Raw genomic sequence first — 15,007 nt, 5'->3', positions numbered from 1 at the left:
TGAGTATCAGGAAGCGTGATGCTGAGGAGGAGGACAGAGCTATCTCCATGGGAACAGATGAACTGTAGGTAAGAAACTGCAAGTTGTTGGCAAACAACGGGAAGTACATTGCTGGCTGATGTGAGGAGAGACAGCACTTAGGTTGGAATCCCTGGATTCCGGAGGAATTTGTTAACTCTCTTAACAGCATGAAGATGAGGAATAAGGCCCTTCTTTTGGGGATGCGGGAACCACAAGGCAGAAAGCAGGAAAATCATGGTGGAATTGGCATGAGACTCTGTGTTCTCATAGCAGAGGTTTGTAGGAGGGTGGGTTTTTATGTTTTGAATCAGGAGTTCTCAAAGTGCAGTCCCCAGACTTGGAGCGTCGGCAATTTCTTAGACTTAATCAAACTCTGAGTGGTGGGGGCCAGCAATCTTTGTTTTAACAAGTCCTCCAGGGGATTCTGATGCCTGCTCAAAATGAAGAACCACTGTACTAAATGGTAATTAATCCAAAAATAAGTATCTCCAAGGACATGTGGGAGTAACGACCCTAGAAGGAGTGGTGGACCCCCACCCCCAGGCGACTTAACAAGCCTCCTCACAGAGCTCTTTACAGCTCATTAAAACTGTAGACCTCTTTGGGCATCCAGTGAAAATGTGTTCCACAGAGGAAAATCTAGAAAACTTTTAGGTTAAAAAGCTTTAGGTGAAAGATTTCTCCTTGCGCCCCTCTTAAATGATCTGAAGGATGACGGAAAGACAAGGAAACAATCCACCTTGTTTGCCGTTTTGCCCTCGGCAACTAGTATATGTTAAACACTTGTTAAATGGATGTGTGGATTAATGAAGGATAAATATTGCATACGTACTTCCCTTATCCTCTAGAGCAGTGATCAGCAAAATTTAGCCCACTGCCTGTTTTTGTAAAGTTTTATTAGAACGTGGCCACACCATTCCTTTAGGTATCATCTATGGCTGCTTCGGGGTTACAGTGGTAGAGGTGAGCAGTGGCAATGGAAGCAGTATGCCCTGCGAAGCCTGCAATATTTACTATCTGATCCCTAACAAAAAGTTTGGTGGGCCCCTGATCCAGAGTAACGTTCCTCAAACCACAAAGTGCATACAAATCACCTGGGGAGCTTGTTAAACTGCAGACTGATTCATCGGCAATGCCGGTGCCGCTGGGCCCCGGACTAGCTGGGAACTAGGGCGCTGCGTGTAGGGCTGTATAACGACGTCAGGGCTCAAGTGCCTGTGGCTCGTTTCTCTTGGGCTCTTCATGATAACTTACGACTCTGCAACGCTCAAAGCCTGGACCAGACACAGTTGAAGAACAAATCGCTTTATTAGGAAAGGGTCAGTGTTAGGAGACTCTTCTCCCCTAGTTCCCAGGTCCACACTCCTCTAGCTCTGCCTCACTTTAGGTCCTTCTCTCCGAGTTCCCCAAAGGAATTCTTCAGAACTGTGAGTGCTTTCGGTTTCTCATCTTTCGCTAGGGCTGTGGTCCGCCCTCTCCACTGGTCCCTCTGGGCAGCCTCCAGCCCAGCTCTGTCTCCTCGGTGGGTCTGCAAGGAGCTACACCTGCAGAAGCAAGGCTACTCCGGCCAGAACCCACTTGGAAGGCTTCTCCTTCGTCTTCAGGTGTAAAGTCCACACGTAGGTGGGTCCTCGCTGACAAGTCTTGTACACAGGACAGGGATAGGTACTGCGGCAATCCTGCTTATCTGCGGGGATGGCCTTGAGGAGCAACACAGGCATGGCGGGCACCAGCTCCTTCAGCTTCCCCTCGGTGATGACCCCAGCCTGAGGACAAGGACACGAGAACATCTCAGGTCAGGCCCCAAGCTCAGCCAGCCAGGCCTGCTCCTGTCGGGAGATCCGGGAGAGAGACTGGGAAGACCTGGTTGCCCTGGGCCCACCCCCTTACTAAGTTCTCTCGACAACCCACGATGGGGTGCCATGGAGGGGTGGACATCATATTCCCACTGTTTTTCAGCCTGAATATCTTCTCGAAGCAGAGTTCCGAAAGCTGTTGCATATCATATGCACATTAATCTCTTTGGGGCTTGAATTTCTCTTAGTTTTATTTTGTCATTTTGTAAGCATACCGAATGCAGCTATCTGCCAGATGTCATGCTAGGTGCTAGGGACTTACAGCTGAGCAAGACACGGTCCCTGCCGGCAAACGCTTTAGATGTTAAGGCTTTGGTTATGTCCTGTTCCAGCTTCTTATGTGCTGTCCTCCACCCTCTAGAGCATTTTCTCCTTTTGAGCAGAGGGAGCTGTGTTCTATCTTCACTCAAGTAACAGGGACCTGGCCGTTCTGTAGCTTTCCAGCTGGGGCCTCTCTCTGGTTCTGAGATGTCTCCATAGTGCTGTCTGGGGAAGTTTTTCCTAGTAGTCCTGAGAAATATTCTGAGGAACAAAAAGGTGCCTTGGTGAAATAAGCTTGGGAAGTGGTGCTTACCAGACCCTGGCCCTGAAGCTTTACGGTGCATACTAGCACACTGAAGACAAGAAGTCCTGGCAGTGAAGAAAACACTTTGACTTTACTTATCCCAGTCTTTCCCAAACTTATTTGATCACAGGACCCTTTTCTTGCAACCTATTCATTTCCCGTGGCACTAGGGTTTTCTGAACATACTTTGGGAAATGATGATCCAGCGTGACTCATGGATTCCTTGCCCGTGCCTAGCTGATTCTGAGCCCCTTATGCTGTGGACAGAATTTGTTTTAATTCCCATGAAATGTATTTAACGGGGAGGATGTGCCTCTTCAGCTCTGGTAGAGGCTGACACGAGGCATAGTAACTAATAGAACTAAGGTAAACAGTGAGGACCCCTTGTCCCCCACAACTGAGTGTTTATGGTAGGGAGTGGCAGCAGGGGTAGAACCTTTCTTTTTCCATATACCATAAAGCCAACTCTTTTAAAATGTACATTTCACTGGTTTTTAGTATATTTATAAACTTGTACAGTCATCACCACTACCTAAATTCCAGAATATTTTTATCACCCCAGAAAGAAACTCTATAACCATTAGCTGTCACCATTAGTAGTGGGGTGTTAATGTCGTCAGTTATTATGGTTGAGTTGTCTGTTTCTCCCTTCAATTCTGACAGTTTTCATCTCCTTTATTTTGGGGTCTGTTTTATTAGATGCACATATATTTGTCATTGTTATATCTTCTTGATGGATGGACCTTTTATCACTGTAAAATGCCTTTTTTTGGTCTCTACAATTCCTCTCTCTTCTGTCTTTTCTCTAATAACAATTTTAAGTCTATTTTGTCTACTATCAGTATAGTCCCCCAACTCTCTTTGGTTACTGTTTTCATGGCATGTCTTTTCCATCTCTTTACTTTCAACCTATTTGTGTCTTTAAATCTAAAGTGTGTCTCTTATACACAGCATGTAGTTGGATCAGGTTTTTAAAAATTTAATCCATTCTGCCAATCTCTGCCTTTTAATTGTAGTGTTTAATCCATTTGCATTTAATGCTTGCTCTTTTTTCAGTCATTTTTCTTCAGCAAACACTGCTCTGGTTGCCAAAAGCCTTTGGTTAATTTCTGGAGTTCTGACAAGTTTGATTCTGGTATATATATATATATATATATGTATAAAATTATTATATATGATTTTGATATATACCTTATTATACTATTATCTTATATATATGATATATATTATATCTTATTGGATCTTCCCAGACCAGGGCTCGAACCCGTGTCCCCTGCACTGGCAGGCAGATTCTCAACCACTGCGCCACCAGGGAAGCCCACCCTTCCCTTTTTGCTGAATGCTTTCTGGGATATAGACTCTGAGAACAAGAGTTCTTGGTGGGCGGGTGTTATTTTTTTGTTTGTATTTATTATTTGGAAGCAAGGTAATGAACAAATGGGAGGCAGTTGTTTGGAATCAATATCCCTTTGTCCCCCAGTGCCAGTGCTCCTCCTTCTGAGCTTCCCCCCTACTTATCTTTCCTGCACTTCTCTCATTTTGGCGTCTTTAGTATCCTAGCTCTGGCTACCCTACACCTAATACAGTCCACATATGATCTCGACTGACAGACTTGTGCAAATGTTCAGGTGGAGAGAGAGAAGTAGGCTTCCTTCTCAACGTTCAGGCTGCTTGAACACTGCCCCACTTTACCGTCCTTTCTGTTGGCCCTTGACTGGTTTCCTAGGGCTGCCGTAACAAAATTATCACAAAGACAGTGGCTCAAAACAACAGAAACGTATTCTTTCACAGTCCTGCAGGCTAGAAGTCTTAAAGTGTAGGTAGGGTTGGTTCCTTCTGGAGGCTCTGAGGCAGAACCTGTCCCATGCCTTTCCCCTAGTGTCTGGTGGTTGCTGCAACCCTTGGCCTCCCTCGGCCTGTAGATGCACCCCTCCAGTCTCTGCCTCCGTCTTCACAGAGCATTCTCCTCTTATAAAGACGCCACTCATTGGGTTCAGCGCCTACTCTATTCTAGCGTGACTTCATCTTCACTAATGACATCTGTAAAGACCCCTTTCCAAATAGGTCACATTTTGAGGTTCTGGGTGGACATGAATTTTGAAGGGACACTCTTCAAATTAGTACAGCTCTCTATGCATTTTGATGCGGACTTGTAGGATCTTCTGGACCTTCTAATAGTTTTCCCACGTTCCTTTGTATTGACTGCTAGGAATAGTTTAGTGCAAATATTGCCAAATGGGATATTTGACTAAGTAGTCCTTCCAGATCATGTGTATAACAAATGTAAACTTGTCCTAGAGTTATCCATCCTTGTTCATGTCATTTATCCCAGCCACCTGTGCTTGTTTGCTAGTTTCCTATGGGAGACAAAACATCTTTTCTGATCTTATGCTGACTCAAATTTGTATTAGCCTGCAGTGAGGAATCCATTCAAAGTGTCACTTTAAATATCACTGGCACCCCTTTGCTAACACGTAGCAGTGTAAAAAGTAGGAGGGATTCCTGCCCTCCAAGAGCTCATGAATGAGGAAAGTGGACCAGGGAGGTGAAATGATACCCCCAGGTCACACAACAAGTTTTGAGCACTCCCTATGTACCAGGCACTGTTCTAAGTGTCTTGCATATTAATTTGCTTAATCATCACAGCAACTCTGTTTTCCCATTTAACAGTTGAGTAGGGACTTCCCTGGTGGTCCAGTGGTTAAGACTCTTCACTCCCAATGCAAGGGGCCTGGGTTCGATCCCTGGTCAGGGCACTAGATCCCACATGCTGCAACTAAAGATCCTGTGTGCCACAACAAAGATCCCACGTGCAGCAACAAAGATCCCATGTGCCACAACTAAGACCTGGCATAGCCAAATAAATAAATTAAATAAATAAATATTTTTTAAAAAACAGTTGAGTAAACGGAGATTTTTCACAGAATTAGTAAGCGGTAGTGCTGGGATTCAGATCCAGCTAGTCTGTTGCTTTTAACCTCTCTACTCACTCTGCGCTCTTTATGTCATCCTTGGCTACATAGAAATGATTTGACAGCCTCAAGGGATGCTCAAAAGGCATCCCTGGGCTTCCCTGGTGGCACAGTGGTTGAGAGTCCGCCTGCCGATGCAGGGGACACGGGTTCGTGCCCCGGTCTGGAAAGATCCCACATGCCGCGGAGCGGCTGGGCCCGTGAGCCATGGCCGCTGAGCCTGCGCGTCCGGAGCCTGTGCTCCGCAACGGGAGAGGCCACAACAGTGAGAGGCCCGCGTACCGCAAAAAAAAAAAAAAAAAAAAAAAAAAAAAGGGCATCCCTTTTAGCAATTGTACTTTACAGGGGGCAACGTGTATGTAATCAGCCCACTGGGGATGCCCTTTGGCTCATCCCAGGATTTACCTGTGCATCCCAGCGAGCGCCTTCCATGAAGAGGCCATGGATGTAGGCCCCTTCCTGAGGGGGGCTCCTGAATTCCTCTCTGTTCTTCTTTGTCACGTCACATTGCAAGGCCATCTGGTCCAGGGGCCACTCATTCTTGCGGGCTGTGGACTGCATGATGGCGGTCAGGAAGGACTGAGGGTTGAAGAAGCCTGTCAACCACACAGTGGGGGGCATCGTAAAGTCGCCTGTCCAGGCCTCCAACTCCCTGATTCGGTTGAGCAGGTCCAAAAACCAGGCTGCCAGGCCTGCAGTGGAAGGGTAGGCACGCCTGGCCCAGGGCTCCGGCACTGTGTCTAGGTACAGAGCGTCCTGTAAGTTCTCCATGTCGCTGGTCATGGTCAGCTCCCCCTGAAGACAAAGAATGAGAGGGGAAAGAGTGAGGGGCAGCAAGTCCCTGGAAACAGCTGGCCTCGGGGATCTTTGGGAAGACAGGAGTTGACGGCTGGGGTCGGTGACACAATGACAGTCCCTGTCTAGTACTTGATCTGCAAGGTTTGTCTCACAGAGACTGGTTGTCTCCCCACTCCTGTGGTATCAGAGTCTACACGTATCTACTGACGGTAGTTTAGGTCCACTGCAGACCTCAAGCCACCTGTGGGTTCCACGCTGATTCCACCCTACCCTAAAGCTTGGGCTCCTCCGTTCTCCTCCAGCGAAGGAGGAATCCTCTTCCAATTGCTAGATGAAATCTGTAAAGGAAGATGTACATTGAAAACCATCTTTAAATTAAACTTTGTAACCTTAGTTATGCCAAGGATCTGCAATTTCTTGAAGGTGTCGTGTCCACTGCGGCGGCGTCTGCAGGGGGGTTAGGGTGCCCAGTAAGGCTTGCCGTGTCTGATGTGATGACCGTCAGTCCCATGAAGCTATTTAAGCACAAGTGAGTTAGAAGTATCAGGTTATCAGTCACATTAGCTACATTTCATGGCATCAGCAGGCACCGTGCCCTTAGCACAGACGTGGAACATTCTCATCACTACAGAGGGTTCTATTGGACAGCACTGCTCTAAACCGAAAGGCCTAGTTTTCTGTTTGGTAATTAAACTGTAGTGTATGTGTTTTTGCCAGGGTTGTGTTAAAAATTCTGTATGTTGCAGTTTTAATAAAACATGTTTATAGGCATATAATTGTACACGCTGGCTAAACTGCAGATAAGAAGATATGTAGACAAATCAAGACTCATTACAAAAAAATAAAGTCCAATAGACTTAAAAGGAAAAAGATACAGGCCGTATTTATTTTTCCTTTTAAAATAAAAATTTTAAGTTTTCAATGGCCAATTAACTCACATAATTATAAAGTGCTTTTATAAATAATACACCAAATAAATTTGCTTCCCCACAGAATTGTTTTGGGTTGTTTTGAGTCGGGGTGTGTCTGTGGAAGTTTTTTGCACCTGTGAATGTTGTTGGCCATGTGAGTTGGTGGGGAGGTAAGGTCCCCCGCCCTGGAATCATCCCACAACTGACCTAACAGGACGGGGCCAGCACTACTGGAAAAAGTAGGATGAAAATGTCCCGGTCCTTTGGCACATCTCTGAGGGCCGCAGCAGAGAGACAGATAGAGATGAACTCACATGGAGCCCTGGACTCTGCCAGCCACAGTTGTTTGCTGGTACAGAGAAGTCCTTTGTTGCCTGGTTATCGTCCCCGGCTAATTCAATCACTTACTCGGTGTGACCATGCCTTACACAGAGATGTGCCACTTCTGAAAACAGTGAGGTCCCATAAACCTCTATTTCTCTGACGTTCATTGCAAGAAGAAATCATGGGCTTAAATTAAAATATATGCAATATTAGGGCAGTGAAACTCTCCTGTAAGACACTAAAACAGCGGATCCATGTCATTACACATTTGTCCAAATCCGTAGAACGTACACCACCCAGAGTGAACCCTAATGTGAACTACAGGAGACTTTGTTGATTGTGAGGGGTCGGGGTAGATTTACCAGCTGTAACAGATGGGCCACTCTGCTGGGGGTGTTGATGATGGGGAGGCTGGGTGTGGTCGGGGGAGGGGAATATGGGAACTCCGCCTTCTGCTCAATTTTGCTGTGAACCTACAACTGCTCTAAAAATAAAATCTGATAATAAAAAAATGTATATGCAATACTTAACACTTCAAAAATCTAAAATCATTTTGACAGCAGGGAAGCATAAAATGTGTACCTTGGCTTTCTTAAAAATTTCTATCTGCTTAGAAGTTATTCTGACAATGATTTTGCATTTACTAATTGAAAGTATGAGCGATGGAGCCTTAAAGAATGTGCTCTTAGGTTCTGCCCGTTTGAGAGTGAGGCAAGAACGATTTAGGAAAAGAAGTCGTTCACCTTGTGGTTAGGGTGCTGAACTCAGATCTGTCCATGACCTTGAGTGGACAGAGAAATGACTCACTTTCAGAGGAGGGGTTGAGAAGAAACCAGAGAGAACCCCACTCCAAATTCACTCAGTGTAATATGGGTCCCTTTCTTAGGAAAAGAGGAATAAACCTACAGACTCTGGGACAGCGCTTCCTAAAAGGTGTTCAGAGAAAATTCGTTTCCTCAGGTGCTGCCAGATTGATGGAGGCGGGGTGGGCAGACGGGAAGTTTCTCAGCCAAACTGTGGGTAAGCAGGCCTTTTGTAAAGACTCCAGCTCCCCGTGAGAGAAACCTGCTTCCATCTGCTCAAGCCTGACCTCCTCAAACTCCCCCTGCCTGGATCCCGTGGAACACGGATTAATAATGTCTGCACTTATGTGCTTATAGGTCAAGAGTCGACAAAAAGAAAACTCACAAAGAGAACACTAAATCCTTAAGAAGATGACATAGTTCAGGATCCTGTGTTACTGGCTTATTCCATGTCCATATTGCAGGGAAAGCAGGGAGAACTAAAGACTGGGGGGCGCTTCATGGTGGGTATGAGGGCTACCTGGATGTGGCCTTAACCACTTTTTTTGTCCCTATAAATAAATGCTTTCAAAGTCTTTCTTAGGTAGAATATAAGATAAAAACCTGATTTGCCCTCTAGGCCTTCATTGCTTTAAGTCAGTGCGCTTGTTAAAAGCACGGATTCAAAGGCTCCATTCCAAACCTAAGGACTCCAGCCTCTGGATGGCCAGGAATGTCCGTCTGTAAAGGGCATCTCTGGAGGGTCAGAAGTGGCTGGTGCTCTGGGCTCGCAGGCACGTGGCCAGCGTCCGTCATGTGGGGTCAGCAACGCCCACATATGCCCTTCTCCAGGGGCTGCAGGCTGCACCTTGTTCTGAGGGTCAGCCCCTGTCTGCTTTTTCTTCCCTCTGGAGGTGGTCTTTGCAACCAGCTTTCACATGAATGAAACACCGGGAGGCAAAGAGATGTGGAGGGAAGTGGGAATTATGTGGGTTCCACCCTTCCCAGTCTGGCGTCCAGACTGCGGTGACCGCAGCTGGTCCATCTGTGCACTCTAGCAGACATGTGGGCCAGGGCAGCTGCCTGTGGGGTGGTGACCGTATGTCACTAAAGGGCCAAAGCAAAACCTGAACTATTAAGTCAACACATGAGAGTCAACGGATGAGAGTAAAGAGCCAGAGCGGTTCCCCAAGTCAGCAAGTTGGGCTTTAAGACTGAACATCTTTCACATGTTTAGAAAAACAGAATTTGTCAATTAGGAGGGGCAATTAGCCACTGAAGCATAGGGGGGAAATGTTTGATGCCATTAAATATCTGAATAATAGAAAATAGTTCCCAGCCCCAGATTCTGGGCTGGCCATGACTCCATCTAAGAGAGCACTGCCCAAATGAAATACAATGCAAGTTGTGAATGGGTAATTTTACATTTAAAATTCACAAAATTACATGTGTGTAATTTTACATTTTCTAGTAGCTACATTAAAAAAGTAAAAAGAGGGGCTTCCCTGGTGGTGCAGTGGTTGAGAGTCCACCTGCCGATGCAGGGGACACGGGTTCATGCCCCGGTCCGGGAAGATCCCACATGCCGCGGAGCAGCTGGGGCCGTGAGCCATGGCTGCTGAGCCTGCGCGTCTGGAGCCTGTGCTCCGCAACGGGAGAGGCCACAGCAGTGAGAGGCCTGCATACCGCAAAAATAAATAAATAAATAAATAAAAAGAAAAAGATGAATTTAATTTTCATAATATGTTATTTAACTTAATAGATTAACTTAACTTTATAGATTTAAAATGTCAAATATTTCAATATTTAATCAATATAACATATCTTTGAAATATGGCATTTAATTTAAACTTACAACACATTTCAGTTTGGACTAGCCACATTTCAAGTGTTAACCTGTTGTTAGTGGCTACCATACTGGACAGTGCAAAAGAATCCAGCTTCTCTTGTAGTTTTCCAACACAGGAAGAGATTTTTCTGGGCAGGCTGCCATCAGTAAATGGCGCTTTGAAAGTTATACCTAGTTGTAAAGGATTGTAAAGGAATAAACTGGCATTTGGGAGTTTTGTACATCAGGCTTTTGTGCATTTGGTTAGTGGGAGTCAGTACCTCTGACCAAACAGCTCTGGGATGCTCACAGGACCTGGTTCTTCATTGTGTAAGGCTGAGAGCCAGATGTCTGACTCTCCTGAATTCTTCTCTGTGGGGACACGGTTGTGGCTGGTAGACCTCTCCCAGGTGGCCACTTCTGTGTGCTGTGGGCTCCCACAGTCCTCAGGGATTAGAGAGCTGTGCCTTTCAATTCAGCCAGTACTTTTGGGTAGCATTATGCTTTCCCATCCAGCCAACTATGAATAAAAAATGCTAAGGGTATTGACTTAATGACTTGAAAAGTCAGACATTTTCTAATTTGGTACCCAGTCTGGGCAGGGCATTTGGGTTTGTCTGTTTGATGTGCTGGGTAGTGTGGGTTGCCCCATGTCTCCCTGTGCTCCACCTAAAACAGTCCTAGAACTTCAAAGTGACTGTTAAAGAGAAAGAAAGGACCGGAAGGAAAACGTCGCTCAGATTTTCCTCTCCTCCCATTATGCTTCCCCTTCCATGTTCCACTGGGAGCTGGGATGTGAGTTCCTCACCGCTCCATGTACCAGCTGCTGTCCAGTGGGGCCCTCACATCTCCCGCACATGCCAGGCTGTCCTGTGAACCCCTCCTGTTTCAGTTGCTCCCTTCAGCTGTTTCCTCTCTGACTCCCATTTCTTGCATCTCAGCTTAGCCTCTTCCCCAGACTTGGAAACTTTTCCTTCTCTGAACTCTGCCACTGTCCCCTTGCACTTTCACCGTTCCATGAAGACATCTGTCCATCTTTTCTTCTACCTACTTGCCTTAATGCTATTCACAAACTTGTCTCGCCACAAGAATTACCCATCTGCTGGCTAAAAATATAGGTTTCCAGACCCCAGCTCCACAGGTTGGTGGGACTGGAGGGTGGAGATAGGAACACATATTGGAATGACGCCCCCAGGGAGTCTGATGACCAGGCCAGTTTGGGGCCCTGTCCTAATGAGACTGGGTTTTCATGACAGCGTTTTTAAGCGGAGATTGCTCTGTCTGTCCCCCCGCTCACAGGGGACCAGGAGAAAAAGGCAACAGACCGTTGTCCTGACTGCTTCTGGGTCAATGTTGTCACCACCAGTCACCTTTAGAAGTTCACCATATCACTCTTACTCACCTGGGGGACCCTCTGCTCCAGCCAAACTAAGTTAACTCTTAGAACAGGCTTAGGGTTCCTCACCTTGGGACTTCTAGAAGATTCTTCTTATTGCCACATGTCATAATCCTACTCTTCCTCCAAAGCTCCCTGCGTGCCACTTCTCTGCTGGGGCCATCCCTGATTCCACATACTTATTTCTTCCTTTCTTCTCGCACCTCTCTCTGTGTGGCACTGAATCAACCCTGCCTGGTACTGTAATCCATTTGTATGCTCGTTTTCCCGCCAGACTGTCCGTCTGGAGCGGAAGGCTCCCCTGTCAGTCTCTGCTGTCTCCCCAAGGGCAGAGCACCGAGGCTGGCCATCCACCAGCCCTGCTCGAGCTAGACTGGAAGAAAAGAGTAACTCCCTCCCCACCCCTTCATCCTCGCCCAGGCACGCACTGGGATCCATGACACCAAGCTGCAGCGAAGGCTCTTGAAAGAAAAATGAGTGAACGAATTGGAAGTCGGATGGGTAGATAGACTGCAGCAAATTGCACAGATTCACTAAGCTAAGACCGCAACAAACAAGCTCAAGATAATTATGAATATACACCCGCGTACCTAGGGAACCGAGCCACATCAAATGACCGGCAAGGTCCTTATTTACGTCTGAGATTGTTCTATGGAATTCCGTATTTCCTTTGATTACCAGCCGGCGCATAATTTGGTAACATTGCCAAACAGCCTCAGCCTTCGACATCCTTTCCCGTCTCTCATTTCTCCTTATTTCCTTCTATCCATATTGGGGCCGAATGGGAATTAACAGACTGAAGAAAACTCACCCAGATTTCTCAGTCTACTTCATAGTTTCTATGTGACCACATGTGAAGATGCTCATGGTTGTGTGTCCTCTGCACCCGTGACAGTGGTTATACGACTCCAAGAGGCAGACACAAGGGCGGCAGCACATCACAGGTCTGGATGTCCAGGGCTGGGCTGAGTGTTCACTGCTGCCTACAAAACTGGGTTCTCACTTTCCCTCTGTCTGGGGTTACAATTATTTTAATAAATGTGCCAGTGTAAACTGACAACAGTTACTTTCCTCAGCTCCTCAAAGGCAGCAGGACCTCCCACTCACCCATCATGCAGGTGATCTGTTTGGCTTTGTGCTGGGCACTTGATGGAATTATCTTATGGTGAATAAAACAGATCTATTTACATAATTGGTGGCATAAATAATAGACTCTTCCATTGCTCATGAGAAACGTCAGAGCTTGTGCAGCATCTCGGGCCTTTCAGATGACCATGGGGGTGCAGAAGATTAAAGTTCTTTCCTTTCCTCTGAGAGGTGGTAATAATATGCCATCAGCTTACACTTCTGGGTACTTGCCACGCGCTGGGCCTTGCTCTAAACATTCTACACAAACCTATTGACTGAATCCTTCCCAAAGCCCTGTGAAGTAGGACCACTATCCCTGTTTTACAGGTGAAGAAACTGAGACGCAGTGAGACTCAAGTCACTCTAAGGCCACACGGCGAGGAGGCAGCAGAGCTGGGAGGCGGGGCAGGGCTGTCTAGAACCTGTGCTTTGATGCGGCACACACTTCCATGTCCCATGAAAGCAACACCACCCATGTCAGCAGAAGACACAGGGCATCAAGACTTCTCTTCTCCTCGGCATTCAGAGCATGGGCCCCTGGGCAGCTTGCCAGTCCCAGCTCATTCTGCCTTCCCAGCTCCCAGCTTCAGAGCCTGTCTCACCCTCCCTGCAGCCTGGCCAGACTCTGGTTTCTAGGAGTGGCACCTTCTTAGGCAGTGAGGCTGCTGTGACCACTGCTCTCCAGCTCCCCTGGTGCTCTTCCCACAAGGGGTTCCTGCTGGCAGTGCCCTCCCTCCCCCGCCCCCAGCCTCACCCACCTTTAATCCAAGGTCTAGCTCTCGCAGGGAGCGCTGAATCTCTCGGGTGAGGACGTTCATCCATTCGCACTCCTGGAGTGCCACGACCACGTAGGGGGTGCGCTCCTCTGCTTTGGCCATCAGCTCTGGGATGTTAAACTCATCTGTCACCCGCTCCAATATTTCTTCCAGGGCGGCCTTGACCTGCCCCACAACGGGAAACACAGGGTTAAGACGGGGTTCAACTTCTCCAGAAGGCCTCCATTCCCCTGCCACGTGGCACTAAAGATGCCAGTCATCCGTGCCCTGGGCATACCCTTGCCCGCTTGCTGAGGCCAACTGGGTCAGGGGCTGAGGGCCAGCCACAGCAAGGCCCCCCGTATAGGCTGGCCAGCTCTCTGTGACTCCTGGGACCAGCTGAAAAGGATGAACACAGAGGCCTTTCTGAGAACTGGGAGTTGAAAAACCCAGAGACTGACCCTGCTAGCTGTGGGAATCGAGCTAGGAGGGCATAGGACAGACTTGGGCCTAGGGCGGTCATTTGGAAGCACGGGAAGCCGCGGCGATGAGCAGCAGTGACGGAGACATGGAAACATTCCATTCGGAGTTTCCACGAGGCTGCACTGCAGTTCCTGTCCTTGGGTCCTGGAAGAAGCATTGCCACAGCTCATGTAAACCTCCTCCCACACCCCACGGACCCTTTTGTCGCACGGACTGTCAGCTAATCAGACCAGGGGAGCTAGAACAATCAGGGCCTCTCTCCAGGAAGATTGGAATTGAGGCACCGAGACTCTGGGCTGTCTGGGGGGCAAGCACTGGGAGGCTAAGTCTGCCATTTTGAAGCAAATGAGTAAAGCCCAGGAGCTCTGTCAGCAGAGAAGGAAAAACGAGAAAGTGCAGACTTACTAGAACATGTGGCTGGCAGAGGGGCTGGAGGGAGGGAGAGAGGGAGCCAGGGCTCCAGTTCCAGCCCTTCCTGGAGTCAGGAGAGCTGGTGGACGTGTGTGGTGGATGCTGTTTTGGTGCGTTCATCTCATCCCTCTTCTTCTAATGACGGGTCCCTGTCTCCTTTTGTGAAATTACCTCTTTCCCACTGTTTTGAGGCACAGTCACCGGGCCCAGCCCTCCACTGACTCAAGTGGGCCAATCAGATGATCTTTTCCAGGAGCATGAAAATTGAATCTCAAGCCCAGGATTTAGGTGCAGAAAGTGGAGGGAAGTGTGATGGTCCACTCTTCTCTCTCCCTGGGACCCCAGAGCCACTGTGGTTTCTATCCTTTCTTCAGTGTATTCCTTTGATACAGTGAGCTATTTCTTGCCTATTTCAGCGAAACTGGCCTCTGTTCCTTGCAACCAAAGAACCCTGACTGAGTTAATATGGCGTTGTTATGTATCACCCGTGTGAATTTAAGCAAGTCATTTAGACCTCAATTTTCTCATCTATTAAAAATTTCCAAGAGCAGCTTTCTCCACTGCCCCCTCCCCTGCCAACTCCCAGGGCTGGTGAAGAGATCAAACCAAAAGAGGTGATGAATGTGGCAGCATGTGAAAGCTACAAAGGACCCTATACATGTACAGGATTATTAATATTAATTTTGCCTTGTATTGTTAACAGACAATACATTACCTAGGAAAAGAGCTGATGTTAGAAGAAAAGAAAGTAAAAACTCATAACCATGTCACAAATGG

General features: G+C 47.4%; 1 protein-coding gene across 1 annotated transcript in view; it reads right to left on the bottom strand.

The window, feature by feature from the left end:
• Positions 1–1,310: 1,310 nt before the first annotated feature.
• Positions 1,311–15,007, bottom strand: part of DNAH9 (dynein axonemal heavy chain 9) — a 301,303-nt gene continuing 287,606 nt past the window's right edge. The window contains exons 69-70 of the mRNA XM_024752602.1: positions 5,820–6,209; positions 1,311–1,787 (exon numbers count right to left, since the gene is read on the bottom strand). Of these exons, the coding sequence (XP_024608370.1) occupies positions 1,560–1,787; positions 5,820–6,209 (618 nt within the window). The 3' untranslated portion in view covers positions 1,311–1,559. The remainder of the gene's footprint in view (positions 1,788–5,819; positions 6,210–15,007) is intronic.

The sequence above is a fragment of the Neophocaena asiaeorientalis genome, unplaced genomic scaffold (genome assembly GCF_003031525.2).
Source record: "Neophocaena asiaeorientalis asiaeorientalis breed wild unplaced genomic scaffold, Neophocaena_asiaeorientalis_V1.1 scaffold540, whole genome shotgun sequence".
Classification (NCBI taxonomy): domain Eukaryota; kingdom Metazoa; phylum Chordata; class Mammalia; order Artiodactyla; family Phocoenidae; genus Neophocaena; species Neophocaena asiaeorientalis.
The sequence above is the reverse complement of the archived record's forward strand: the minus strand, read 5'-3'. Positions and strand labels throughout refer to the sequence as shown.